This window comes from Pholis gunnellus (genome assembly GCF_910591455.1).
Source record: "Pholis gunnellus genome assembly, chromosome: 22".
NCBI lineage: Eukaryota > Metazoa > Chordata > Actinopteri > Perciformes > Pholidae > Pholis > Pholis gunnellus.
In genome coordinates, this window is record NC_136549.1 from 15,485,482 (window position 1) to 15,512,107 (window position 26,626).

General features: G+C 43.8%; 1 protein-coding gene across 1 annotated transcript in view; it reads left to right on the top strand.

Moving 5' to 3' along the window:
• Positions 1-1,185: 1,185 nt before the first annotated feature.
• dgki (diacylglycerol kinase, iota) overlaps positions 1,186-26,626 on the top strand; it is a gene marked incomplete at both ends in the record, with an annotated part of 38,767 nt that continues 13,326 nt past the window's right edge. Inside the window, 13 exons of the mRNA XM_079183365.1 lie at positions 1,186-1,397; positions 18,921-19,029; positions 20,997-21,092; positions 23,317-23,391; positions 23,802-23,858; positions 24,001-24,069; positions 24,168-24,236; positions 24,411-24,527; positions 24,940-25,014; positions 25,126-25,221; positions 25,390-25,472; positions 25,763-25,823; positions 25,912-26,025. Coding sequence (XP_079039491.1) covers positions 1,186-1,397; positions 18,921-19,029; positions 20,997-21,092; positions 23,317-23,391; positions 23,802-23,858; positions 24,001-24,069; positions 24,168-24,236; positions 24,411-24,527; positions 24,940-25,014; positions 25,126-25,221; positions 25,390-25,472; positions 25,763-25,823; positions 25,912-26,025 — 1,233 coding nt within the window. The remainder of the gene's footprint in view (positions 1,398-18,920; positions 19,030-20,996; positions 21,093-23,316; positions 23,392-23,801; positions 23,859-24,000; positions 24,070-24,167; positions 24,237-24,410; positions 24,528-24,939; positions 25,015-25,125; positions 25,222-25,389; positions 25,473-25,762; positions 25,824-25,911; positions 26,026-26,626) is intronic.

The following is a 26,626-nucleotide window of genomic DNA, read 5'->3' on the forward strand; positions in this document are numbered from 1 at the left end:
GAGAGAGTGATACACTGAGAGAGGGTGCGTGTGAGAGTGCGTGCACGCTCACCCTCTGCCCTACTTTCTGACTGATGATGCTGCAGAAAGGAGGAGGAGAGGGAATATCCCACAATGCCACGCTGCTCGTCCCGTGGGCCAGATGGACGGACAGACAGACAGACAGACGGACAGACAGACAGACAGGCACGGGGGGGGGGGGGGGGGGGGGGGGTTTACAGGGATGGACAGACAGGATGCTGCAGTTAGTTGAACGTGTTAATTGTCGCCGCGCTTTCGCAGTTTTTTTTTAAAACTCATCAAGTCGCACAAAGAATTAAATACCCGACTTCCGGTCATGTATATTAAAATAAAAGCCTTTTTCAGAGATGCAAATCCACATCAACAACGCCAAAAATATAAACAAAGCCAATGATTGTGTCCGTAATATCAGTCAGAGAGTGTTGTAATGATAAGAGAGTATTATATTTATCGTGTGTGATCACAAATAACTAAACTACAGTTGTGCACATAGAGAGAGTGGAAATAAAATGTGCGCACAAATGTTGTGAGGTTTCACAACGAAGTGCTTTCTTATTCATCATGTTAGAGAGAGTATAAGATATGAAATACACTAATGCTTCCCTTTCTTTGCCTACTACAAAGTATAGTCCTACTAAGAGTCTACTAAAGATATTAGCTGGCAAGATATGTAACATAACTATATGTATAGATAACTGCATGTATATAATGGGATTAATTATTTTCAGAAATAACCCTTTTAACCAGTACAGATGTCTACATTATTTATGTTCAACTAGTTTTCAGGTATTCTTCTACAGCTGTAATTAAATAAAGACGTTTTTTGAGAAATCTTTTATTTTGAAGGATAAGACGTTACACTTCCTGGTTGACGTTGCTTAGCTTGACGTAGCTCTCCTCCAGTTGGTTTGGGGCTCGTGAGATTGCAGTTCGGTCTGATGTCCAGGCGGCTGCGCGTGCTGCGCGTGCCTGGCTGCCCGTGTACATAAAGGCGGTCTACAGTCTGAAAATCACAACGGTCCATACCGCTCGAGAACGTTAGCGGGTGTCGTTTTTACTCCCCCCCCCAAAAAAACGCCCCCAATTCTCCTCTCCACCACCGGCACAAGCCGGTAGAGAGGGGGGTCCAGAGCGGAGGCGAGACATCCATAGACCGGACCAGCAATGGACCCCCAAGCGCAGGAGCGAACCTGCGGGTTCAGCGGGCGCATGGCCTCTCTGGGAGCCGACGGAGGTGACTCGGAGTCCGGAGCCGCCTCGGAGGAAGCTGGCGTCGGCTGCTGCAGCGACACTTTCAGCAGCCTGCAAGACCTGGAGCAGGAAACACTGGAGGAGAAACTAAGAGGACTGGCGTTCAGAAAACAGACCTCGTATCGGTGAGGATGCTGGGACATTATGCTAATCAGAGGGGGGATATGTTGATGTTTTTATCTGTTATTCATTTAGATAGCTAGATGCTTTATTAATCTCGCTACAGCAGCATTGTGATACAGGTAAAGCAATCAAAGTACAAAATGTAAAACATATTGAGTGTAAAAAATGCTCAATAAATGCAATAAAAATAACAGGTTAAAAAATATTAAATATAGAAAAATGCACAATATATACAATAAAAATATAGTGAAAAATATTAAATATAAAAAATGCACAATATATACAATATATACAACAGAGTAAAAAATATTAAATATTAAAAAAAATGCACAATATATACAATAAAAACAATAGAGTAAATAATATTAAATTAACTACCTAAACAGTAGTGCAACGATTTAACGAAACGACAAACATTTAGCTAGCCCCTCATGGTTAATGTATATAAGCTAATGCTATGGTAAGGATGACATGTAAGCTAGCTACAGCTTATGATAAACACAAAGAGACTGAGGGATTATATTACAGGGGTTATGTTTTGTTCTAATTTTTGAAAGCTAAATTGTCATATAGCTACACATGTTGACTATTGAACAGCTGGGAGACTGCGTCCTATGGTGGTCATGACATTGATACACACAGCAGCAGCAGCAGCAGCATTTTAGCCCATGACAGTGATGGATCAAAACAATTTTGCACATGCAACAATGCTGTCGTTTGTGTGTGTGCGTGTGTGCGCTCATTTCCCAGTGGTGTTGTAGCGCTGTTGTGTTGGAGCATGTGAAGAGAGGGGGGGAGGGGGAGCAGAAACAGTATTGATTTGTGGGCAATGTGTGTGTGTGTGTGTGTGTGTGTATGCGAATGCCAGCAGCAGCCTGACACCCTGGTGCGACTGGCAGCTGCTGTTGATAGTGAAAACTGGCTAGAGACCGCGCACGCACACACACGCACACGCACACATGCACACACACACACACACACACACACACACACATAGTTTTTGTTGTCAAATGTCAGTCAGGAATGTGTGGCATCTGTCTATCTGTCTGTGAATGTATGTCAACCAAAATGATCTGCATTTAGAGGTAAAATCAATCGTTTTAACTTGTTTGTATCTGATTGATTTATTTTTGGAAACTGTGGCACAACAAAGCAACAGAGTCTATTGAATATTATTATATTTTTGGCTGGTCTTAAGAGTTACACGGAGATAAGGTCATATATCGGCCTGGTGAAATCTCTATTCTCTAAATTAATATTGATTAAACATGACAACAAGGACCACCAGCAATTAACGTCCCACTCAGATGAAATAAGCATCATGTTAAACACATTAAAACAGAATTAACTGGCCATTTAGGAAGGAGGTTCATCCAATTTACAAAAGAAGGGATGCTACAGGATGATCCTGTTACAATCCATTTGACAGATGATAATTTATCCGGTTTTATAACGTTGTTTTTTGAAGATTCACAGTCTTTTTAAAGTACTGTAAGGCAAATACATTACCAAGGGAAGACTCGCCTTCCTTCACTTGAACCAGCGTTTTGTAGAGTCTTTCTTCCTCTGCTTCTTTTCTCTGAGGGAAACCATCTTTTGTTAAGTGTCCAGCAGACGGTGCATCATCAGGGGGGGGCACAGCTGCTTCGCCTCCAATTTAATAATAGCGGGAGTATTTTGTTCTGATACATCTGTTGCCTTGGATTTGTTAAACCGTGCATGTCAGAACCTTTTTCTAATTCATGTAATGTGGAATGCAGGTTTTCTGATTATTCTTCAGCTGCCGATCAAATCACATGACTTTACGTCACCGTCACTAAGCTAAAGGAGGACTCGTGTTCCAGTGAGGGCGTTTTGTAGTCTCATTTAGCCTATTTTAAAGACACTCTTGATTTGCTTAATCAGTGGTTTGTGTGCTGGACTATAAATGTATTTAACGGTCTATTGGACATTGTCTCCAATTAGTACGTAAAATAAATAGTTTGGCATTTTTGGGGGAAGTCACTGGCTGGATAGTGCTGCCTCGTAGTGACAGGGAAACATCGTCACAATCTTTTCCCTTTGCAGCGTTTCCCCGAGTCATTTTTATGTACTTTTGGAAATCCCCTGTTGGGTTACTTTCATTTGGAAAGAGAACATTTGGCTCATGTGAGTGCAGCCATTGTTTGCTGTTCATACAAATGTATTCTGGGGAAACACAAGCAGAACATTTTTGCTATTACCCTCACTTATTCGAGAAAATAGACTATTCTATAAGGTTCTTTTATTTTGAAACCTCCACACAGTATGAATGCAGTCCGGTGTCTTTAACTATGTCTTCTCTTCCGTACATGACAATAGTAAGGGCATCAGTTACATGATTTTTGGCCTTATTAGATAAACGCTGTGAAGAATCTGTGATTATTCCTCTTCAGCCGTGTGGAGGAAATGGCATTAACCGGTCGAGAGAGAGAGAGATGCTTCGTAAGAAGGTGGTTTACATAGCTTTGAAGTGGCCAGAGCCAAGGATTGAATTTCCATATGTGGCGATATGAAAGAGCTGAGAAATGATGGCGTTGAACATCAAAGCTAATGTGTGTGTGTGTGTGTGTGTTATGATGTGTTTATGGCAGCGTAAGGCACGTGTAACTTATCTGGCAGACATTCGTCACACTGTGTCTGTGTGTGTTCTCAGAACACTGTCCCTCCTTTTATCTATTCTTAGACGTCTCACCCGTCTGCCTGCATGACAGTCGCTTTGAGTGTGTGTGTGTGTGTGTGTGTGTGTCACGCCAACCAGTTAGTCAGCACGCCAAGTTAGCGTGTAAGACATCACTTCACTTAGCTAGTCAGTCAACCAGCTGGACGCCCAATCAGCGAGCGAGCTAGTGAGTCAAAGAGTTGTGACAGTCAGCTGGTCATTTATGCATTTCTTTGGGGACAATCCAGCTGTCAAGATAGGTAGACGTCTTACTATTGTGTGTGTGTGTGTGTGTGTGTGTGTGTGTGTGTGTGTGTGTGTGTGTGTGTGTGTGTGTGTGTGTGTGTGTGTGTGTGTGTGTGTGTGTGTGTGAACCACCGCTTGAGCCTCCACATGGCAGACTAGACCATGACTCTGCTGGGTAAACATGCCACCATGACCCGTTTGCCCAAGAGGAGGAAAAAAAAGAAGACAAAGAAACAAACGCTTTGTTTCGTCAGCTAGCTTATCGTGTGGTGAGATTTCACCATCGTCCTTCATGGGAACTGGTGCAGAAACAAAGTGCCACAGGACAGGATGTCGTGTAACGTTATCCCCCTACTATTTACAGCCCACTTTACAAACAATAGGAGCTGGTCGCAATAAACTTTGGGTTTTTATGTCTTCTTAGGCACACGGGACGATGTACAGTAGGGACGGGGGAAGAAAGACTGGAGAGACATGAAGAGAGGCAAAAACATGAAAAGATGTATAAATGTATCTCATGTCGCTACCGCTGTGAACCACCTGCAGGGGTAAACAGTGATCAAAGGCCTTTCATCGTCTGATGCTGCCAGAATACAAAACTCTCTTTTCAGCCTTCAATTAGGGCCAAAATACAGAGAGAGAGAGACAGTTGAGGGGGGTGAAAAAGATGGAGAGAGAGAGAGAGAGAGAGAGAGAGAGACGAAGTCAAAGGAAGGAATAGCGTCAGACTGGAAGACAATTACTGTATTACCCAACAGAGAACTGATACATTATGTGGAGCAATACAAGTTAACTTGCTCTAAAAATACATTACTATAACTTGTATAACTTCCAAGACTGTCCTCAGGCGTTAGAATAACACAGATATATTTTTAACTTGCCGATGAAAAGCTCACAAGTCTTTATGCCAAATCCTTTAATTGTGTTGATCTAGAACATTTAAAAAAATGTGCTTGGGCGTGTTTGAGTCGAGCCTTTATCAGATTTCAGTCGGGGTATACGTACCTTCGGGCTCATGAAAAGGCACTCGTGAATTTTTAAACCGTGTGATCCGAGTTTTCAGTTCTTTCAACAACCAACACGGGTCAACAGCCGAAAGGAAAGAGAGAGATTCCAGATTTAGAAACCTCTGTAATGCCGCGCTGCTTATACGGTAATTGTCTTAACCGAGCAATGCATCACAGTGTTGCACAATAGCACCGACTCCCCCCCCCCCCCCCTTGGGAAATTAAGTTTAGCAGGCCAACACGGAAAAACAATACTCATTATACACAACAAGGAACAACATTAAACACATCTTTTTTTAAAATCTCGTGGTAGAAAAAGTAAAGATGTGTCAGGGTTTCGTGTATTTGCGTATGAAATCACAGCAATTATGCACTTAAGCATTTCAAGAAATCATCGATTTGGTGCATAAATCAGCAAAACCTGATTCACTAATTGACCATTTTTAGCCACAATGAAACCCAAACAATTGTTGGATGAATTTTCATGACATTGTACAGACATTCATGGTCCTCAGAGGATGAATCCTACTGACTGAGTTGATCCCAGTGAAATATCTCGACAAGCGTTTGACGGATTGGCAAGAAATTTCACACAGGCATTCATGGTGCCCAGAGGATGAACCCTTGTGACTTTGGTAATCCTCCCAACATTGGCCCAAACGTTTGGACGTTCATGTTAGTAAAAAGGCTCTTCAGCCTGTGTTTTTCTTTACATGGTGATTAACTGCCTGCTCCCTTCCCCCGCCGGGGCTAAAGTGGATTGAACCACTAAAATCAATAAGGAACGAGAGCTTTCACCTGAATACATCTGCATAGTATCCCGCAGGAAGAGCTGCTCGCTCATGCTTTATACAACCAGTGTAGGAGTCGCTTTTGTTGCTCGGTCTGTGGTAAATTCAGCGGAGCGCTTGGCTCAGAGTCCGGGCAGCTTAAAGACACTCATGAATTGTTAAGCAGACGATCAGAGCACCAATTGTTGGTGAAATACAAGGCTCACTGACACAATTTCCCCTCTCTCGTCTCATCCTCGGGATGGATGAACAGATATATGCATGCATATTTATGATGGGAGGAGGAGGAGAGTAAGCTGTATGGATGTATGGATAATTCAAAAGACATAACGGCTCAGCAGTCGTATATTGTTTTAAACCAGTGCATCATCGGGTGTGCTGCCAAAGCTGCAGTTGGATTTCCCATCAACGGTTTTGTTAATTCCAGTCATAGCTGGTTATTTTATTGGAGTTTATCATCACTTACTTGACTATAGACTGTCCGTGTACACAATTTACAACATGTTTGGTACATTTTTATTAACTTTGCTTAGAGGCCCGTTAAACATGTTCGGATGTGTACCTTTTTCCTGGCTCGGTCAAACGTCAGTCATGATGATGATGATGCGGTGTGTTTCTCTGCTCTTTATCTTTCCACATATCGTAGACAGACCGAGGTGTTGGTACATCCCTCCCCACCTTCTCTGAGCAACGGCGTTCCCGTTGGCTGGCGGTGTGTTTGTGTATGCCTGTGCATATCAATCAAGAAGAGGGATGATGGTGTCTGTTTTAGGAACAGAAGTGAGATTTCTCCCCTCTCTCTCTCTCTCTCTCTCTCTCTCTCTCTCTCTCTCTCTCTTTCTCTCTTTCCTAGCCTTTTCAGGAGTGTTTGAGAGTGCCAGCGAGTGTGTGTGTGTGTGTGTGTGTGTCGGGGGTTATTTTGCCCTTAATGCAGTGTGCTGAGGCATTATGGGGGATTGGCTGTCAGAAGCCGCTCCTTATTAGTCGTCTGGCCGGCCGTAAGAGGCTTTTCCAGCTTGGAAATGGAGCTATGAAAAAAGAAACCAGAGGGTGAAAAGCGAAACAGAAGAGAAAGGAGAAGTGGATCTTCCTCTTCCTGGTGTAACAGAGAGGAGGAGGAACCTTGACGTGGTGAAGATTAGTCAAGTACTTCCTTCTCTATCACACACTTGTGCAAGGAGGGAGGTTTCTGGAAGATGTGTGTGGCCGGCTAACACCTTTTATGTTTCACTCATTATTTCAAAAGAGGCCTTTCGTTAGAAGTCTTAATTCTCGCTGTGGTTGAACCTAAAGTTCTCTGACCAAACATCACATCTAATCCCTTAATGTGTCGTAATGCAATGAACGTCTTGTGATCTCTGTGTTTAGAAGAAAGCACAGCCTTCACCACACTGTGCTCTGCTGATCTACATACTGTATGTGTTTACATTCCTCTGATGTAAAGGAAAGAGGCTCAGGACGGGGGCACAACGCTAACGTTAAAACACACACAGTCCACCACACAGAAACCCTTCATTATTGTTATGATTATAGAGGATTCTTTACTCACGATTCAGTGTTTTAGTCATTCAGAAGCTGTAGTGACAGGAGATTGACTGATTAGCAGTTATTGGTATGAATATATGTATTTTATACCTGCTGGGTTCTTACGCTTGTGATTGACGTTGACTTGCTGCGGTTTAAAACATGTTTTGAGTTGCACTAAAACGGTGTGTTACCATTCATTGAAAGCTAGTCAGCGTGGAGCCAGACAGACAGCTTCTCTCTCGCCTCCTCTCTCGCCTCCTTTCTCATCTCCTCTCTCGCCTCCCCTCTCGCCTCCTTTCTCATCTCCTCTCTCGCCTCCTCTCTCGCCTCCTTTCTCATCTCCTCTCTCGCCTCCTCTCTCGCCTCCTTTCTCATCTCCTCTCTCGCCTCCTTTCTCATCTTCTCTCTCGCCTCCTCTCTCGCCTCCTTTCTCATCTCCTCTCTCGCCTCCTCTCTCATCTCCTCTCTCTTCTCCCCTCTCGCCTCCTCTCTCGCCTCCCCTCTCGCCTCCTTTCTCATCTCCTCTCTCGCCTCCTCTCTTACCTCCTCTCTCACCTCATCTCTCGGCTCCTCTCTCATCTCCTCTCTCGCCTCCTCTCTTACCTCCTCTCTCGCCTCCTCTCTCACCTCCAGTAAGCCCATCTGTCTCCTCCGAGCCGATAATGAACCTGTGGAGTCGACCGCTGAGGTGACAGCGACTCCATCAGCGCAGCTCTAACTCTGTCCGTCTCCGCTCGGTTTAATGACACCGCTCACACACATGTGTAGCCAAAGAACACACAGCAGGGAGCTGCAGGTAAAGGAATTAACAGGAAGTAACATGAGAAACGTATTTTTATAGGTAGAAAAGACCACAAGTTTGATCTCTTGTCTCTAATTTTTCTTTTGAGCCAGATGGATTCCCCGTCTCACAAAAGGCCATTTTATTTTTAGATTTTATTATCATCGCTTTATCGTCGGGTATAATCATCTTTTAAATGTATTTCAAAGGGTTTTGATGCTTGAGAGAGAGAGAGAGGAGAGAGAGACAGCGATAGACGGAGAGAGACAGATCCACAGATATCTCTATCTCTCTCTGTTTGATACCAAATGGTTGCGCTCACTAATTTGGTGGAGCTCACAGCTGCTCCATCATCTCCACATCCACAGAGGAGAGCTTTGGGTTTCATCTCTCTGGAGGATGTGGACTACGGGTTAGACTAGTCCCAGGTCCTGCACATCTGCACACCTCCCTATTTATAGACCTCTACTAACACAAACACACATCAGCATGATTGTAGACATGTATGTGCTGCGTGGATTAACCGCGGGCTTTTTGGAAGTGTCTCTGTGTGTGTGTGTGGGTGTGTGTGTGTGTGTGTGTCTAATGCAGGTAGGATTACTGAGCACTGATCATCTCTCAGTTCTCACAAAGATGAGTCCCCACTCAACCTCAAAGCTGACACACACACACACTAACACACACACACACACATATGCACTTATGTACACACACACACACATTATAATGCAACCCTATACTTAAATTATTCTTCGTTTTTTATTTTCTTCTCTGCAATTAAGCGTTTACTTTGCTGGTTTGGGATTTTTTTTTTGTCCCTGACTCAAATGCACACACGCTACTTCGCCGACACACATGCACACACGCACACATGCACACACACGCTCACACACACACACACGCTCAAACACAACCTAGCAGACCTCAGCTGCAGAGACACGCTCTAATTAGTGAGACAGCATCTTTATCTCTCTCTCTCTCTCTCTCTTTGTGTGTGTGTGTGTGCCTGTCTGTGTGTGTGTGTGTGTGTGTGTGTGTGTGTGTGTGTGCGCACTAATTGCTCAGGTTAGATGAGAGTCATTAGTAAATAATTAATTTTATTAGGCAGCTGTAGAGGTTAGAGAGACGGTACACTTGCGTGGTTTCTCTCACTTTCTCTGTTAGTACTTTGTCGTTCTTCCTACCAGTTTAACTTCTTATCCTCCTTTTTTCTCTGCTTTCTCTCTTTCTTTTCGATCCACTTTTACCCTCCATGCTCCTGTCTTTCCGCTCGTTCTCCGTCCAACTATCCGTTTCTCATTTTCTCTGCTTTTCTTCTCTATTCTAAGCAGTAAAGGTCAGATAGAGATGCACGGCACGGATCTGATGCCTCCCCCACACACACACACACACACACACACACACGTGCATACACACTGACAGACTGTGTAATTATGTAGGTGTCAGAGGACAATGTGAGAGAGAGGGTGAGGAGAGGGAAGTATCACTCCTATGTTCTGGCTGTGGTTCATGACATGTATTAGCTGATATATGCTGTATAGTTTTAACGTTCTGGCGTTCTCAGGAACTGCTATAGCTTCTAAATTGTCTCTGCGATCGGTTTCTTTCTGATTCTGTCGTCATAAACCTGAGCTAGCACAAGTCGTTGCCTCGAATTTGAGTCCGTTAACACCCATTTGCATGCATTTGTGTCTTTCCATCGACTTTGAGCCTAAAGTTTGCATCACGTTCAGGCCACGAACACACCTTGTGCACGCGTTTGTGTTTAAAAAAGACTCGCCTGAAGTCAGCGAAAGCAAACAATCCATAGTCCCAACGTTTAAGAAAACGCTTGGCAGGAACAATCAAAATGAATCACAGGTGAGAAATCCAGATTTTGGAGAGGTGTGATCACTCAATGATGTGTGTGTGTGTGTGTGTGTTGCTGTTATTGACAGCTCTGTGTTGTTGTTGACACGCAGTAGTGACCCAAGTACAACATGCGGCTCGTTATAAAAGAGTACCAGTAGAACTTGAGTTCATACGCTGTGTTTCAAAGCCTCGTTTCAACATATTTGTGGGTCTTCTTTGGGGCGTGAATTCCTTTCTTTGTCTTTACCTTTCACATTGCCCCGCTGGCTGTGTGTGTGTGTGTGTGTGTGTGTGTGTGTGTGTGTGTGTGTTGAGTTGACACTCCACCACTATGACTATGTTCATAGTGCAGTTCACAGACGATAAGCAGTTCTCTGGCTCCCGTCCTCTCTTTCTTCTACTTATAGAAACAGAGTGGGTTTTCTGAGTGGGAGTTTTGGAAAAGATACTCTGCTGACTCTGCTGGACAAAAAGAGAGAGAGAGATACAGAGAGAGAGAGAGAGAGAGATTTAAATGTGAGACTTGTAGCCTCTGTTTGAACCTCCACGCTCTCTCTCTTTCTTGTTATCCGTTGAACCTCGATGTCTGCAAACCGCTGGATTAACCGCACTTTACAAACCACGGCATGATAACCAAAACGTGTGAGTGAGTGATAAAGAGGAAGAGAAAATAGTAGGTGGATGGAGGGATGGAGATGTGGAGGGGAAAGAGAGAGAGAGAGCAGGAGAGAGTGAACGTGTGAAGGAGAGATGATGATGAGGAGGAGGAGGAGGATGAGGAGAGAAGCCAAGGCCTTTGGGCAAAGCCAAGACCGCCTACAGATGCTCTCTCCTTCACCCCCTCACTCCCTCACCCCCTCACTCCCTCACTGTTATTCCGTTTCCTCTCTCTTCATGTGTCCTCTTGTCCTCTCTTTCTCTCTCTCTCTATTTCACACTCGCTTTCTCCTCCTCATCCTCCCTCAGAGGAGAAGTAATGTAGGCCAATGGAGAAGGGAAGTGAAGGGCAGGCAACCACGCACACACACACACACACACACCGTGTCCAGTGAAGGACATCGTGAAACGTGCACACGTGGTCTGTCCTGAGGTCCTTCAGAGACATATTTGTCTTTGTTTTTTTGTCCTGTCATGCCAGAGACTCTGAGCAGGTCTCTGAGTCTGTAGTGTGTTCACACCACAAAATAATGTATCAAGAGTGTGCAGCCTATGTGAGACTGTATTTGAGACTCAAATCTAGCGCTAACGTGCTCATAACATCAATGTGAAACCTGCATTAACTCACTATAAAGATCATTAAAGCAGAGGGGAGCTGCAGATTCTGGTGATAATTCTCTGTGGGTTCATCACTACAAGCAGAGTCACAGTCTCATTGTCCTTTCATGCATTGTTTGTGTAAAAATGTTTATTATTGCTTCCTCAACATGCTGATGTTTAGCAGGTATTGTGAACACCATATTCACCATCGTAGTCCAGCTAGCTGGTATGCTAACATTTGCTAATTAGCGCCTGACCTTTTGACGACAGTTTGTTACTAAATATATGTATTTTTAATGAAGTTAAGGTGGTTGTGGAGACATTTCATCGCCGAAAGCCAAAAATACAATCTTCATGGTGAGGTGAAAAAGTCAGAGGGTCAGCAAAGTCATTAGGATTCATCCTCTGGGGAACATGAATGAGAGAGAGAGAGAGATTATAAATAGAGAGAGGAAGGCCAGAGGGAAGGAGTCAGGCTTCCTGTATCCAGCCTCACAACCGGATACACACACACAGACACACACGCACATACACAACACACACACACAACAATGTGATGTAAATGTTTGACATGTTTCCAGTTTTAACAGTTCAATTTATATTAAGAGCTACAAACGTATTGTCCTCCAGTCTAGGGCTGCAACTGATACTCTGTGCTCTTCTCTGTGTTCATGACTCTGTGTGTGTGTGTGTGTGTGTTATTGGTCACATTGCACTTGCATTCACAAGAACAGTGTGTTGTCCAGAAGTGCCTGCATGTTAGCTTTGTGTGTGTGTGTGTGTGTGTGGAGAGAGTGATCTAATAAGAGCTGATAGTGTACCCGACTGCAGCTGCTCTCACACACCCACTCCCTGTCAGAGACGCACAGAGAAGAGGAAAGCAGACCATAATTAAATATATTACACTTATTAAAGTGGAGTGAAAACGCAGCTCAGCTAGAATCAAACTGAAGTGATGTATAGAAATATGACCACAGAGTGTAGATACACAGTAGCACGACTTAATAAAACATTTGTTAATAAACCCAATTATTTACGTGTTTAACCCACATACCACATTTTTCCTGCACCTCGAGGTGTACTCGCACATGTCTGGTATCCGGGTCACGGCTGGACCACGATCCTGCAGCATAAAGGTGCTGGTTTTCTGGTGGTTTTCGTGGCCCAGATGTGCATCAGGTGTCCTAACTTGGTAGATTGTCAGTGCGGCGCTGCAGAACGGGAGAACAGCTGGGTGTACACGTTCAATCTGGGGGCTGGTTTTATCGTTTACAGACCCAAAGAAAACATCTGCTTTTTAGTGGCTAACACCTGCTGACGCAGACAGACACACACACACACACACACACACACACACACACACACACACACACACACACACACACACACACACACACACACACACACAATCAGAAGGGCGAGGCACTGAACACTGTGCAGACAGACAGGCCGACAGGGAGGAAGACAGACAGACAGACACAGAGAGGAATGCTGTATGCTTCGATAAAAACTGGGAAGGAAGTCTGAGTGGGGTTGCCTTCACACCCCGCCCACTAACACACACACACACACACACACACACACACACACACACACACACACACACACACACACACACACATTAACACATTGGCCTGTCCAAGGTGGGGAGATGAGGGAAATGTTTGTGTGATTATTTGAAGTGTGTGTGTGCAGATAAGAAATTGTTTTGTGCAGATTGACAATAAATGACCACAGAAGAAGAACTACAATCTGTAGCTCGCTGTAGTAACTGTTCGTGTGTGTGTGTGTGTGTGTGTGTGTGCGTGTTGATTTCTTCCTGCTATTGTTTGCAGTCACGTTCCTGTTTGTTTTTGTGTGCTTAGGGGTCAGACTGAAGCTGTTATCCAGAAAGTTAAGCTATCTCCGTTAGCTGGAAGGCTTATTAGACACTAAAACAATATAATATAATACAATAAGAAATACTTTTACAGCAGCAATCATTGTATCCTCCACCATTACAACATTCACATTACTAAACAATCTACCAGGAACTTGCATGTATTTGATTGGCCAACGCAGAGCATTGCTGCATGAAGTTGCATTGCACTGTTATTGTCGCTCTGAATACACACTCACATGTGTATACAGCCTCCAAAAGATGCACTTTGTATACACAGGATACACAGTCAGACATATTTATTTCTATGCAAAGCATGTGAAGGTTGTGTGTGTGTGTGTGTGTGTTTCCTGTTATTTAAAAAATGTCATCCGTCGTCCTGAGATGCTCAAACCGCCCTGAATCCCGTCTCATAAAGTCGGTGTGAGTTTTGTTGCGAGTGTGTGTTTGCATGTGGTGATCAACCTTTATCCATCACACCCAATTACCTGAGGCACCGAGAGCAGGCCTGTAGAGACACACACACACACACACACACACACACACACACACACACACACACACACACACACACACACACACACACACACACACACACACACACACTCTGGGCATGCTGTGTCACCAGCGGCAACAAACAAGACTTTCACACTGACCCACATAGAGAGAGAGAGAGAGAGAGAGAGAGAGAGAGAGAGAGAATGAAAGGAGGTAGAGAAATTGGTTTGAGATAGAAAGAAAAGAGGAAGATTGAAAGGAGAGAGATAAAGAAACCGAAGTGGAGCAAGAAGAAGAATAGAGCGAGCGAGCGTTCGCTTGTGTCGAATGAAGGACTTGATTGTCCTTAACTGTCCACTCTCATGTTTGAGCTCCACGTGAATGAACATCTGTGTGTCCATGTTAAGATTGAGGCTAACATCTGTAACTGTCTGCGTGTGATCGGCTTGTGTCGTCTCCTGAGGTCACTGCCGTTGTCACCTGGAGAGTCATAAGTGAGGAGAGAGGGTGTAAGGACAGAGGGTCTAAGGACAGAGGGTCTAAGGACAGAGGGTGTGATGTAAAGCCCCTTGAGGCACATCTGTGGTTCGTGTTATCGGCACAGTTGGGTAAACGCAGTCTCGTGGAAACTCTTCATTATTTGTGAATGTCTATTTATTTATTTTTGGTCATGAGGAGACATTTAAATCCTCTGGAACGTATTTATTTTTTTCTCTACACTGTCAAGAATTAAATCCTCCATCAGCGTAAAAGCCTAAAAACAAAAAAAAGTCTTCTTAACCTTTAAATCCCTGTATCATCTCTGTGCTGCACAAACATTCAGCTAAATGCCCCGCTTATAAAAACACTGATAAATGTGTGTGTGTGTGGGTGTGTGTGTGTAATCATGACCTCAGTTTCTCAGGTTATCTCTTACGTAATGTTCCAAAAATAGAGCCCACTCACCTGTAAGGGAAAGGAGACGTAGAGGAGGAGGAGGCAGGAAATAGGAAGCAATATAATAATGGCTGAAGGGGGAAAGAGACTCTTTTATTGAACCTCTGCTGTCACTCTATAGGGCGAGGCTTTTAACCAACATCGTGGTGTTGATCATACGATGAGTTATCATGAGGTACTCTCCTATAAACAGCCCCAAAACACACACTTCTGTTTGTTATTTTATCTGTAAACATTTAGAATCGTCAGTAAGATCTTAAACAATATCTATAACATCACAGTATCAATATCATTCATCTATAACATAATAAACCGTCGTCACGCCTGATGTATAACCTCGAGCTTAATCTCGAGCTGAATCGTAACTCTGTACTACCTACACACACACACACACACACACACACACACACACACATTGTCACACGGCAGCGTGGAGCTCAGATGTCTGGTGTCAGGTGTCCGGCTGTCCGTCACGGTGATTGGCATAATTACTCGAGTCGTGCTGGAAATAACTGTTTGGTTGATTCAGTCCGGGAGACGAGGACGTTAGCAGCAGGAGAGAGAGAGAGAGAGAGAGAGAGAGAGAGAGAGAGAGAGAGAGAGAGAGAGAGAGAGGCTTTGAATATAATAATGATAAATGTGGGAGCAGACGGACGTGGAGGGAGAAGGAGGGGGAAAAAGGTGCGCTGGTTTCACCGGCTTCTTGGCTACAGGTGAGTGGAGTTCTGCCTGTAGCTGTATCTTTTACAACGCGTCATATTCTGTCTTCCTCTGTTCACCAAACCAATCGATTCCTGAGATGCTGCTTCAAATGTCTGGCTGCTGTGGGCTCTTCAAGGCCACTTCTGACTTAGTTTGGTGTTAAATACATATTTAAATATAGATGTTTACTCACCACACACACCCAGTACTTCTGGGCTTTTACTCAAACCATAACTGAAGCTAATCCGGGCTGAAACATACAAAGGGTGACTTTTTGGACACTTTTCACTTAAGTGCTAATAACAAAGCTAACAGCTAACGTTGACCGAGGTTGCATTGAGTTCAAATATGATGCGTTCGAGCTCTACTCAGTAAAAATGGGTCTTGGTTGAAGGTAATTATAACGTTATCATGAGGCGTTAAGTGAGAAACTTGAGGCGGATCATCGGCGATTAATAATTGCGTTTTGGCACAATTTTGGATGAAGAAACACGTGTTATTTCCCCCTTTTTAACCAAACAAGGAACAATGGTTATGAAAGCCTGAGAAACCACACAATTCAACTTCTGTTCTTGTGAAAAACCTGCAAACTTAGTATTTCTCATTTTCCCTGAAACTGGTTCAGCACTAAACCCACACTGGTGCAGTTGTGTCTCTTTTGTCAACCGACGTCTTCCCACATATAATCACAACATCCTCTGCTCCACGAGTCAGAAGATGTTCAAATTGATTCCTCCCACTTGCAGCTGCCTTCTTTTTCTTTTGTGTTGGCCATTACTTTGTGTTCTTACTCTGCCATTAATCATGAGCGGTGCAGCGAGGCTTCTCTGCGCTCACAGAAACCGGTGAAATCACCGGATAGCACCGGTGTGGGTTTGTTCACACTCCACCGTGATCACCTGAACACCACACGAACACGCTCCTCCTGTAGTAACGGGTCAGCCTCCCTCCGTCGCTGCAGAGGATCTGTATATAGAAACCAGTTGAGGAGTTACACAGATTACATCATCCTCAGTGTGTAGGCTGTTAAATGAAGACTGTTAAAATGAAGACAACCCACATGGGGTGACGAGGCTTCTGTCGAAGTAACTGCATTTACAGTTTTGCTGTTAAAGTTGCTGAAACACACACACACACACACACACACATACACATTCATACACACACACACCAGAGATGGTTCTCCACCAATATAATTACTGGATGAGCTGCCGATGCTCCCGCTGTGCCGTCGCATGGCAACGCCGACAACCCACCTCTGCTGGAGGAGAGAAAGGAGGAAGAGGAGGAGGAGGAGGAGGAGGAGGAGGAAGAGACGAGACGAGAGGGATGGATGGATGATGGATGGATGGGAGAAGAAGAGCAGAGGAGGAGCAAAAATGTAAAAGAGGGAGATTAGAGGGTGAGGAGGGGAGAGGAGGGTGTTGAAGAGGGAAAAAAAGACGTGAGTGGAGGAAGAGGAGGATAGAAGAAGAAGAGAGTGGAGGAGGAAGAGGAGGGTGATTAGTTCCAGAGACAGTGATGTAGGAAAGGACCAGATAAAGAGAGAGAATAGGAGGTGTTGGATCTATTCATGGTTTAATCTCCTCTCTCCGTACCTGAAGAGTTTAAGTGTTTAAGACATAAGCTGAGGAGGCACCGTTCATTTCAACTTCTGTAAGAACTACTTCTGGTCGTACAGATGATGATCTGAGTTTGACTTTAATTACTTTGATCTTGTGGAGTCTTGATGCCCCGATTCACTGTCGACGTTTGGAGTTTGTTCCCCAAACACAACAGAGAGAGAAAGAGAGAGAGAGAGAGAGAGAGAGAGAGAGAGAGAGAGAGAGATAACCGCTCATAATATCAACGTGCCTTTTGCAACACAACGGGTTGTTTTAGTTATTTTAGTAGATCTGTCTCTAAACGAGTGCAGCATCAGAGTGTGTGTTTATGTTTGTATGCTAACGCACACCACAGAACAGCTTCACACTGACCGTTTCATTTGTGTGTTTAGATTTTAGCCTTAATGCGTGTGAGCCTGTCTGCTTTTAGTAGATTAGGACTCACTCAAATATAGTGTTGCCCTATGACCCCTGAATCAGAGTGTGTGTGTGTGTTTGCATATTTTAAGTGTGTGTTCCCATTTACCTTGTTTTGTGATGATCATATCACAAAATATACATTCATCGTCAAGTGTGTGTGTGTGTGTGTGTGTGTGTGTGATCCCTGTTATACGCGGCATATGTCCAGTCACCATACGTCCTTGTATTTGTGCGTATGTCACCCACGCAATACTATTTTTATCCCAAGAGTCGTGAGGGCATGTGTGAGTGTGTGTGTGTGTGTGTGTGGGTGTGTGTCGGGGTGTGTGTGTGTGTGTGTCATCAGGTTACAGTGTGTGTAAGTGGACTCCTCTTTGTCCTGGTGGATAATTTTAGACAGACGGCCACTGAAACTTTCAACAGGGAGGTCAGATGCTCCCGTGCAACCTTTTCCACTGACAGACACACACACACACACACACACACACACACACACACACACACACACGTCCCTTCAGTCCCATAATAACCTATTTACTATAGAAGTTGTGGCTTCTAATTCAGGAATTCTGCAATTTCCAGACCTGCAAAAATAAGGACGTTTATTAGAAATTATTGGGGAAAAAGCTCAAATGTTTTCTTCTTTTCTACATTGTACAAACAGAAAAGGTTTCCATAATACAAAAACATGAATAGTTTTTAAATAGGGACATGCACTTTTATCAGAGCCCCCAAATTGTTTAGTTTTTTCTCAGAAAGTGAGATTTTAGTGTACTTAAAATGAATTTAAATGCAAATACTGCATGAAAAGACAGTTGACACAGAATGGTCTCAATGCTGTATAGTGAGGTTCATGATAGATAAACACAATTATTAAAGTATGTTAAGTATAAATGGTCTTTTGCTGCTTTAGTGAACGCTGATAGATGCTGGACAGCAACATGAATAAGTAGCGAATAAGTGATATGTTGCGGACACGGGGACGAGAGAGGTGGTGAAGAAATCACAGAGAACAATAATCCAGATGACAGAAGATGGGAAGAGGAAGCGTAACGAGAGTCTGAGCCTGAGACATGGCGAGTAAGAGAGATGACTGCTGACTCATCCTCTGACTGAACAGATCTGTCTCTGTCACCCCAAAGTGCTGCTGGCAGTCTCTCCTCCAAGCTGTTCCCACTTCTTCTCCTCCACCAAATATCTCCAGCCGAACCCGCTGAAACGTGGTCTCATATCATGAATAATGAAAGTACATATACTGACTTATACTGAAGCTGTGTCACACACACACGGATGACAGTGTGTCTCTTTACAGGCTTTTTCTGATAACGTTTTTCCCGTTTTTTTAGGAAAGCGATCTCCCGTTCAGGCCTCCAGCACCTCGGCCCACCTCAGCCCTCCCTGCCTCCAGCGTCCAACGGGCCCAACAAGGAGCTACGTTCCTGCGTGGACTGGACGGTCAGACACTCGTATACTTAAACATGCATAAGGATCAGATTTGTTTCTTTGTCTTCTTGGTTGCATAATGCGCTTCATGCATGTACATAAATGTTCAAAACGCTGGACAAAAAGGACATTTATCTCCCGTCTGCGCTGTTATTCTGTCTGTCTGAGTCACTGAATGACATTTGGGTTTTCATGCCAACAGATTTGTCGGCAGACTGGTTTCGGCAGCCGTATGTTCCCGTGGAAATGAAAGCAGCAATTTTCTTTTGGGGTTTTTTGATTATTAGCAGAAAATGTCTTGAGCGTGGGAGAGAGAAAAGTTTTTATGGGATGTGACTTTTTCTGGGGGGGTTTATTTTTTGCATTTGAATTTAATGGCAGTGCCATGGAAAGCACTCAGAAAAATGTCATGAAATGTCATGAAATGTCATGAAATGACGCCGCAAATCAGGGAGAAATGTTCAAAAAGTGCAGCGAGGCCTCTTCTTTTCCTTTTAAAGCAATGTGATTTAACATAGGACATTTGTAATAAGACGTGCACAAATATATTCCAAATCAACTTGTGTTTTTGTGATGATAAAAATGAATCAATAGATTCTGTAAAAGGCCCACATTTCTGCAGTCAAGGGAGAAGTTTTATGTTTCCTATAATCTGACTTTTTCCTCATAAATTAATGTAAAATCTTTTCCCCTAAGTGGTGATGTGAGGCCGATCTTACAGTAAACTAAACCATCTCCACTACAAACAACATACTAGTAATAACTATAAATAATCCTTTGGTCTGCAGTTACCACAAAAACAGTCTGAGATCCTGTTAGAGCTGATTTTAAATATAGTCTGTGCAGAAATAACCGATTACTTTGTGTGCAATGGGCTCAACGGAAGCGAGACAAAGCTTCTATTTATATCTGATTCAGACTGTGACAGAGGGAGCTTTATACTCCCAAACATCAACGAAGGAGCATCTTTAATTTAGAGCACAACAGGCTCATGAAAGAAAACCAACAACAGCCTCCAAAATACTGCAAACTCATTGATATGAATCAGAAAAACATCTAAAAATGCTTAATGGAGTTTAAAAAACAAGGATGTCAGGTGAGACACCGAGGGGAATCGTGCATCAATAATGAATATTGAATAAAACGCGCTGTATTATTAATTGGGAGGTGTAAGTAGACAAGCCTCCTGAGATTCCCCTCTGGCTCCGTCTGCAGGGACACTTCCACCACGTCATCGCTGGCCTTTAGCTCTCCACATGACACACACACACACACACACACACACTTCAATATAATCATTGTACCTCATCACTCATTCATTCACATTCAGGGGTTGATTTACTGCGGCTTTGGTTTGAATAAGAACTGATTTTTTTGTTTGTGGTATGGCCAGATATCGGAGGAGGAAATGGAAATGATTACAAATGGCCACTGAAGGGGATTTGCTGTACTGTGGCAGAGGCAATTATGACCGTGTTTAACCAATCAGAGGGAAGTGAGAGACAAGAGAGAGAGATTAGAAAGAGATCAGACAGCTCTGGCTCCTCTTTTCTCATCACGGTCCAGCTCCGTTTGGCCAGTCGGTCTCCAATCATCCACATTTACAGCCATCGCTTTATGACGGTTACATGGTTACAGGAGAAATGTGTTCATTGTACTTTCTACAGGACTAACTGCTTTGTTTAACACACACATGCGGTCAAGCACACGTACATGTTTGTATGCACAGAGGTGTGTGAATCACCAGCTCCTGTGGTGGGTTTCAATCAGCTCCCTGAATTAACATGCACTGTGAAATTACCCGCTCGCCTCAGCAGCGCCAATTATGTCCTTGACACACTTGTTGACCGCGTTTGCTGCGGAGTGTTTATGTGCATATGGTTGCAGTTTAATGTGAGTGAGCGACGCAAAGGATAATGTGAGTTATTATATCATTACTTCCACTCTCACTCTCTCTCTCTCTCTCTGTCGACCTGCAGGAGAACGCACTGAACGGGGATCACGTGTGGATGGAGACGAGTTGTTCAGGAGAGCTCTGTTATCTCGGAGAGGACACCTGCCTACTAAAGACCGCAGTGAGTAGTGTGCACACTGACCACTCGTGTGTGTGTGTGTGTGTGTGTGTGTGTGTAGCACTTGTTCTGAGGCCTGGTACTGGTCTGTGGTCCAGAGGGTTGGGAACAGGCGGCAGCCTCTTGTTCTGAAAGGTGAAGTCAAAGCTGAAGTGTCTTAGAACGTGCATTCTCTCTAATGTCCACCAGGGGGCGACTCCTCTGGTTGTATAGAAGTCTATGAGAAAATGACTCTACTTCTCTCTTGATTTATTACCTCAGTAAACATTGTAAACATGAGTTTATGGTCTCAATCTCTAGTTTCAAGTCTTCTTCAACACAGCATGATGTTCATTTAGTAAATGATGGTCCATTTAGAGTCAAACAGACCATAAAGCAGGGGATGCTTTAGGGGCGGGGCTACACGGTGATTGACAGTGTTTTCGTCTTTCGGTTGTACTTAGCCTGTCGAGGCTTTAAAACCGTAGTTTACAAACATCCAAAATCTAGAATCTACACGCTAGTAACTCATTCAAAGTCTGATATATTTTGGATTAGCTCATGCACAGAGCAGGTGGTCCAGCGCTCTGGAAGTGCAGCATATTGTCTGCATGCGAGTTATTCTAAACAGGACGCCGCACTCCCACTCACGTGATCCATGTCTTCAAAGCAGCAGGATAAAAGTGAACTTTCACATTAACCATGCAGAGCGGTGCAGAAAGGCTTTAAATTACAGGCATTACGGACCCTCTCTGGATCCACACACCTCCAACGGCACTTGGAATTGCAGAGCTGAGAAAACAACCTACAATACTGACAATAACATAATGACATATCTGGTCATTTCCACTGATGGCATGTAATTACAGCGCAGTGAGAGTACAAGAACACGGGGAGATTGCTGCCAGCGAAGCGGAGCCGCAGCGAAAAATATATTCATCATAATCTCTCCCCGTCATATGTTTAATTAGATAAATATTCCATCAGCGATGCGTGCTTTCAGCCCGCTCAAAGGACAGCGTGACCTCGGGGGAGATTGCACATTCCTACCTGCGCTCATCTAGATAGGATTTAGTCTTCTTAATCGAGGAAAACCCGGCTTTAAACTCAGCACCGAACGTCACGCGAGATTCCTTTTACTTGAATTGCTGACGTTGATTCCTCTCATCGACTCTCTGCTAAAAACAAATCTTTTAAAATCACGATCGTAAGATTACGTACGCCGAAGATTTCTATCAATTTCCTCGTCAAAGACCCGTCGCTCCCCGACGTGTTGAGCATCTTGAAAAAGAACATCTTGCTTCCTTACTGTGATGCACTTTGGGTTTTTTTTGCACTTTGAGAACATTCAGAGCTGCTAACCCATCAGATATGAGCGTGTAAGGCTGTTTTTAGAGTAGCACTGTGCCATTAGGTGTTGCTCACTGTGACAGTTCAGACTGAACCCATTGACTGGAGTTGACACCACTCCATTATCACCCATTGTGAGTAGTTTGTGTGTGTTAAGAGCAAAGGCAGCAGGCCAATACTATTCATTGAAGGTAAACAGCACTTTGGCATCCTGAATGTTTGCTTATTATCTTTCATTGTGATAAATGGAAGTGGCTTTCCCCGGCATCACTTATGTTTTTATGAGCTATGTTTACTTGAAAATAGTATGTTTTTGCTTATAATTAAAGCAATATTTTAACATTTTGATTTAAAATGCCATGTTTAAGTCTTGCCCAGAGTTAGACGAGAAGATCAATACGTCTCTTATTATCTCTCCACAAAATATGAAGCAGTTGTTTAGCTTAGCTTAGCATGAAACAGGAAACAGGAGGAAACTCTCTTGTAAACTGACAAATTAAAGAAATAAGATATAGCTGGTAAAACAGGGAGCTTTAGTGTGATGGTAGGTGGATTTGGTTTTGTTTGGAGCCAGCAACGCTAGCTGTTTCCCCCCCCGTTTCCAGTCTTTATGCTAAGCTACGCTAACGGTCTCGGGGCTGTAGCTTCATATTTAAGGGACAGATCTCATCAAACTCGTGGCATGAAAAAGATTGAAAATCGAGTCATCACAGGTGTAATCGTACCTTTTTAACGCTGTAGAAGTGACACGTTGAACACATCTCTGTGTGCGTTGGTGTGTGCTTGTATGTGTGTGTAACAGCCTACACGTATCATCAGTGTGTGTCTGTTGTGTGTTTGTTGTTGTTGTTGTGTATCTCACCTCCCTCTGTGCTGTGTGTCTGTTTTCTCCTTTAAGAAGTCGGCCCCCAGGAGGAAATGTGCTGCCTGTAAGATCATTGTTCACTCCGGCTGCATAGAGCAACTAGAAAAGGTATGACACACACACACACACACACACACACACACACACACACACACACACACACACACACACACACACACACAGTTAATCTTACATTTAATGCAGACTTCACACACTATCATTGAAGGGAGTTTCAGTTCTAACATATGTTTGTGAGAGAGTTTCCTGCAGCATTCATTGTTACTGTGGAGCTTAAAATGAGTGCAGGCTGCTAACATAGGACAGATGCATGTTGGGTAACTTGTCGTATGCTGTTGCAGTTCTTCAGAGCGATCTTGTCATTATTGAACGCCAGAATGTTGACCAATTATTCTTTGTTAGCAATCGAATCGAAACAGACTTTACAGGTAACGAGTAAAAGAATGAATTCATCACGCATCTAAAATGAAGTTTATTTGGCATTTTGTGTCTCTTTCTAGATTAACTTCCGATGTAAGCCAACCTACAGAGAGGGAGGATCTCGCTGCATGCGAGATGTAAGAGTGTGTGTGTGTGTGTGTGTGTGTGTGTGTGTTTAAATATGTTCGAGACTTACTACATGTGAGAGAAGAAGAAATCCTGTTTACACTTTGGGTGATGAGGAATCAGGATTATAAATAGCATTTCTCCCTCTGACAGCAGAACATACTGAGACATCACTGGGTTCACAGAAGAAGACAGGAGGGGAAATGTAGACAGTGTGGAAAGGTAAGCACACACACACACACACACACACACACACACACACACGTTGTTAATATTGTTCATACAGACTTACTTGGTTGTATTTCTGTCGGTTTCTGCAGAGTTTTCAACAGAAGTTCTTCCACAGTAAAGAAATAATCGCCATCAGTTGTTCCTGGTGTAAACAGGCAGTAAGTATCCTCTGTAATTATTATTACAGGGTTATAATAATTATTATATTCTTGGGTGAAGTGACCCTTTAAGAGGCGAAGTTTCAGAAAGATGTGGCTCGACTATAAACGTTATCTTTGATAAAATGATTGATTAAAAGGATAAATAACAACGAGGAGTGTTTTCTGTTGCAGTTCCACAATAAGGTGACGTGTTTCATGCTGCACCAGATTGAGGAGCCATGTTCACTGGGGGCCCACGCTGGAGTCATAGTACCACCCTCCTGGATCATCAAAGTCAGGAAACCACAGGTGCACACACACACACACACACACACACACACACACACACAAACACACATTGCAGACGCCCCTCACCTGTCAGTCCTCTGGTTGATAAAGTTCACTAACTTGTCATCTTGTGACAGTAATGAGAAACGACTGTTGGATCTAAATTTAAAACTCTAAAAGGAGGCGTGTGTCAAAAACTGTGAGTGTTTGTGTGAGTGTGTGTGTGTGAGAAAAGAGTGTGTGATTTTGGCTCTGATGTGATATGAGCTGACACATCTCTGGGTTTGTGTCTCACACGCACACACACACACACACACACACAACCCTCAGTCACATCACATCCTTCATTTTAATTACCATCATAAGGAACACGGTGGCAGTGAACTAACCGTTGAACTCTGTGTGTGTGTGTGTGTGTGTGTGTTTACCCCAGAGCTCACTTAAGAACTCTGCCAGGAGAAAAAAGCGGACGTCATTTAAACGAAGGACAAGCAAGAAGGGACTGGACGTAAGTAACACGATGAGACTGAACGTTAAACGTTTTTTTTCTGTAAATCAGCTTTTGTTTTTCCACCTTTTGCACGTCTCTCTTTGTAACTTTGTCTCTTTCTGTCTTCAGGAGTCTAAATGGCGTCCGTTCATGCTGAAGCCTCTTCCTTCACCTCTCATGAAGCCCATCTTGGTTTTTGTCAATCCCAAGAGCGGAGGCAACCAGGTCAGCAAACTCTGAAATGTTTTATTTTTGTCTGTTTGAGACCCCTGCAAGCTCACCATCAGTGAGGATTTATGAAGATACTGGTATCATCGTTCCTCCTGGAGGATCTTCCAATAAGGTTTGTCAAGTAGTTGTAGGAGAACCCTGACTGTAAATGTCTCTCTGCAGGGTGCCAAGGTGTTACAGATGTTCATGTGGATCTTGAACCCTCGACAAGTCTTCGACCTGTCACAGGGGGGGCTGCGAGAGGCGTGAGTACCCTTCAGTTGGTAGCAAAGCATGAGTGTGTAAAGAATGCAAATATAGAGAAACAGCCAATTTAGTGATCGTTTCCTACTTAAACCGTCGTTATGTCCTGCCGGGGTGAAGGTGCTGTATCTTCTCACTCCAGCGTTAGTCATTATCCTCTTTTATTGAAATACTCTGCTCACGGGTCGTGCAACTTTCACAAAGCGTGCACCAATTACACCCACTCCACACAATCAGTCTTTGTTATGTTTCATTCTACAACCTCTCTCTGCTTTGTGTGGGAAATTGTCAGGTTGGAGTTGTATCGTAAAGTGCCAAATCTGAGGATCCTTGCCTGCGGAGGGGACGGCACGGTGAGACTCTGTTCTATTGTGATGTATTTCTATGTATTCTATTGTGAATCTCTGCAGCCTTTCACCTCCTGTGCTCGTCTTTCTGTAGGTGGGCTGGATCCTGTCCACTCTGGATGAGCTGCAGATGAACCCGCAGCCTCCGGTGGCCGTTCTTCCTCTGGGAACAGGAAATGACCTCGCCAGGACGCTCAACTGGGGCGGGGTGAGTTGTAGCCTTGACTTGTGAGCGGCAGGACGTCGCAGCTTCTCCTCCCTGTAGTTCAGTCGTTTATTAAGTGTGTTTGATGTCTTTGAATTCAGGTTGATTAAAACAAGCTCTCTCTGCAGAGTTGTTGAAATGAAATGAAGATAAAACAACGCCAGCACTTCCAGCACACTCAATAAGTTGAAAGGGAATATCTAGTATTCGTCTCTCAGACGCTTCTGCGAGCGACAGAAAGACTCACCCACATTCCAGGAAGTCTACGACACGCTCTTCCTGCGCAACTGTTCCTCTAAAGCCCGACATTCAGCCATTGTCTGACCTCTCAGAGGCACAGCACGTCACACGGCGATGACACGGTCGTTGTTGACACTTCCCTTTAATTGATTCTATTAGTGGAACATTTTCTCTTTCTTTATGCAGTAGAAACCACATTAGTGTGACATGAAATCACAGCAAGCAACACAGCAGCAGCAACACGTTCCTGTTTCATTGTACACAGGTTTTGGTTTGCAGAGTGTTTTTTAAATCCTTATAGAAGAGACCTTTTTAAAAGCACCCGCATTCTTTCATTCGGCTTTTCTTTCGTCCAGTTATGTGG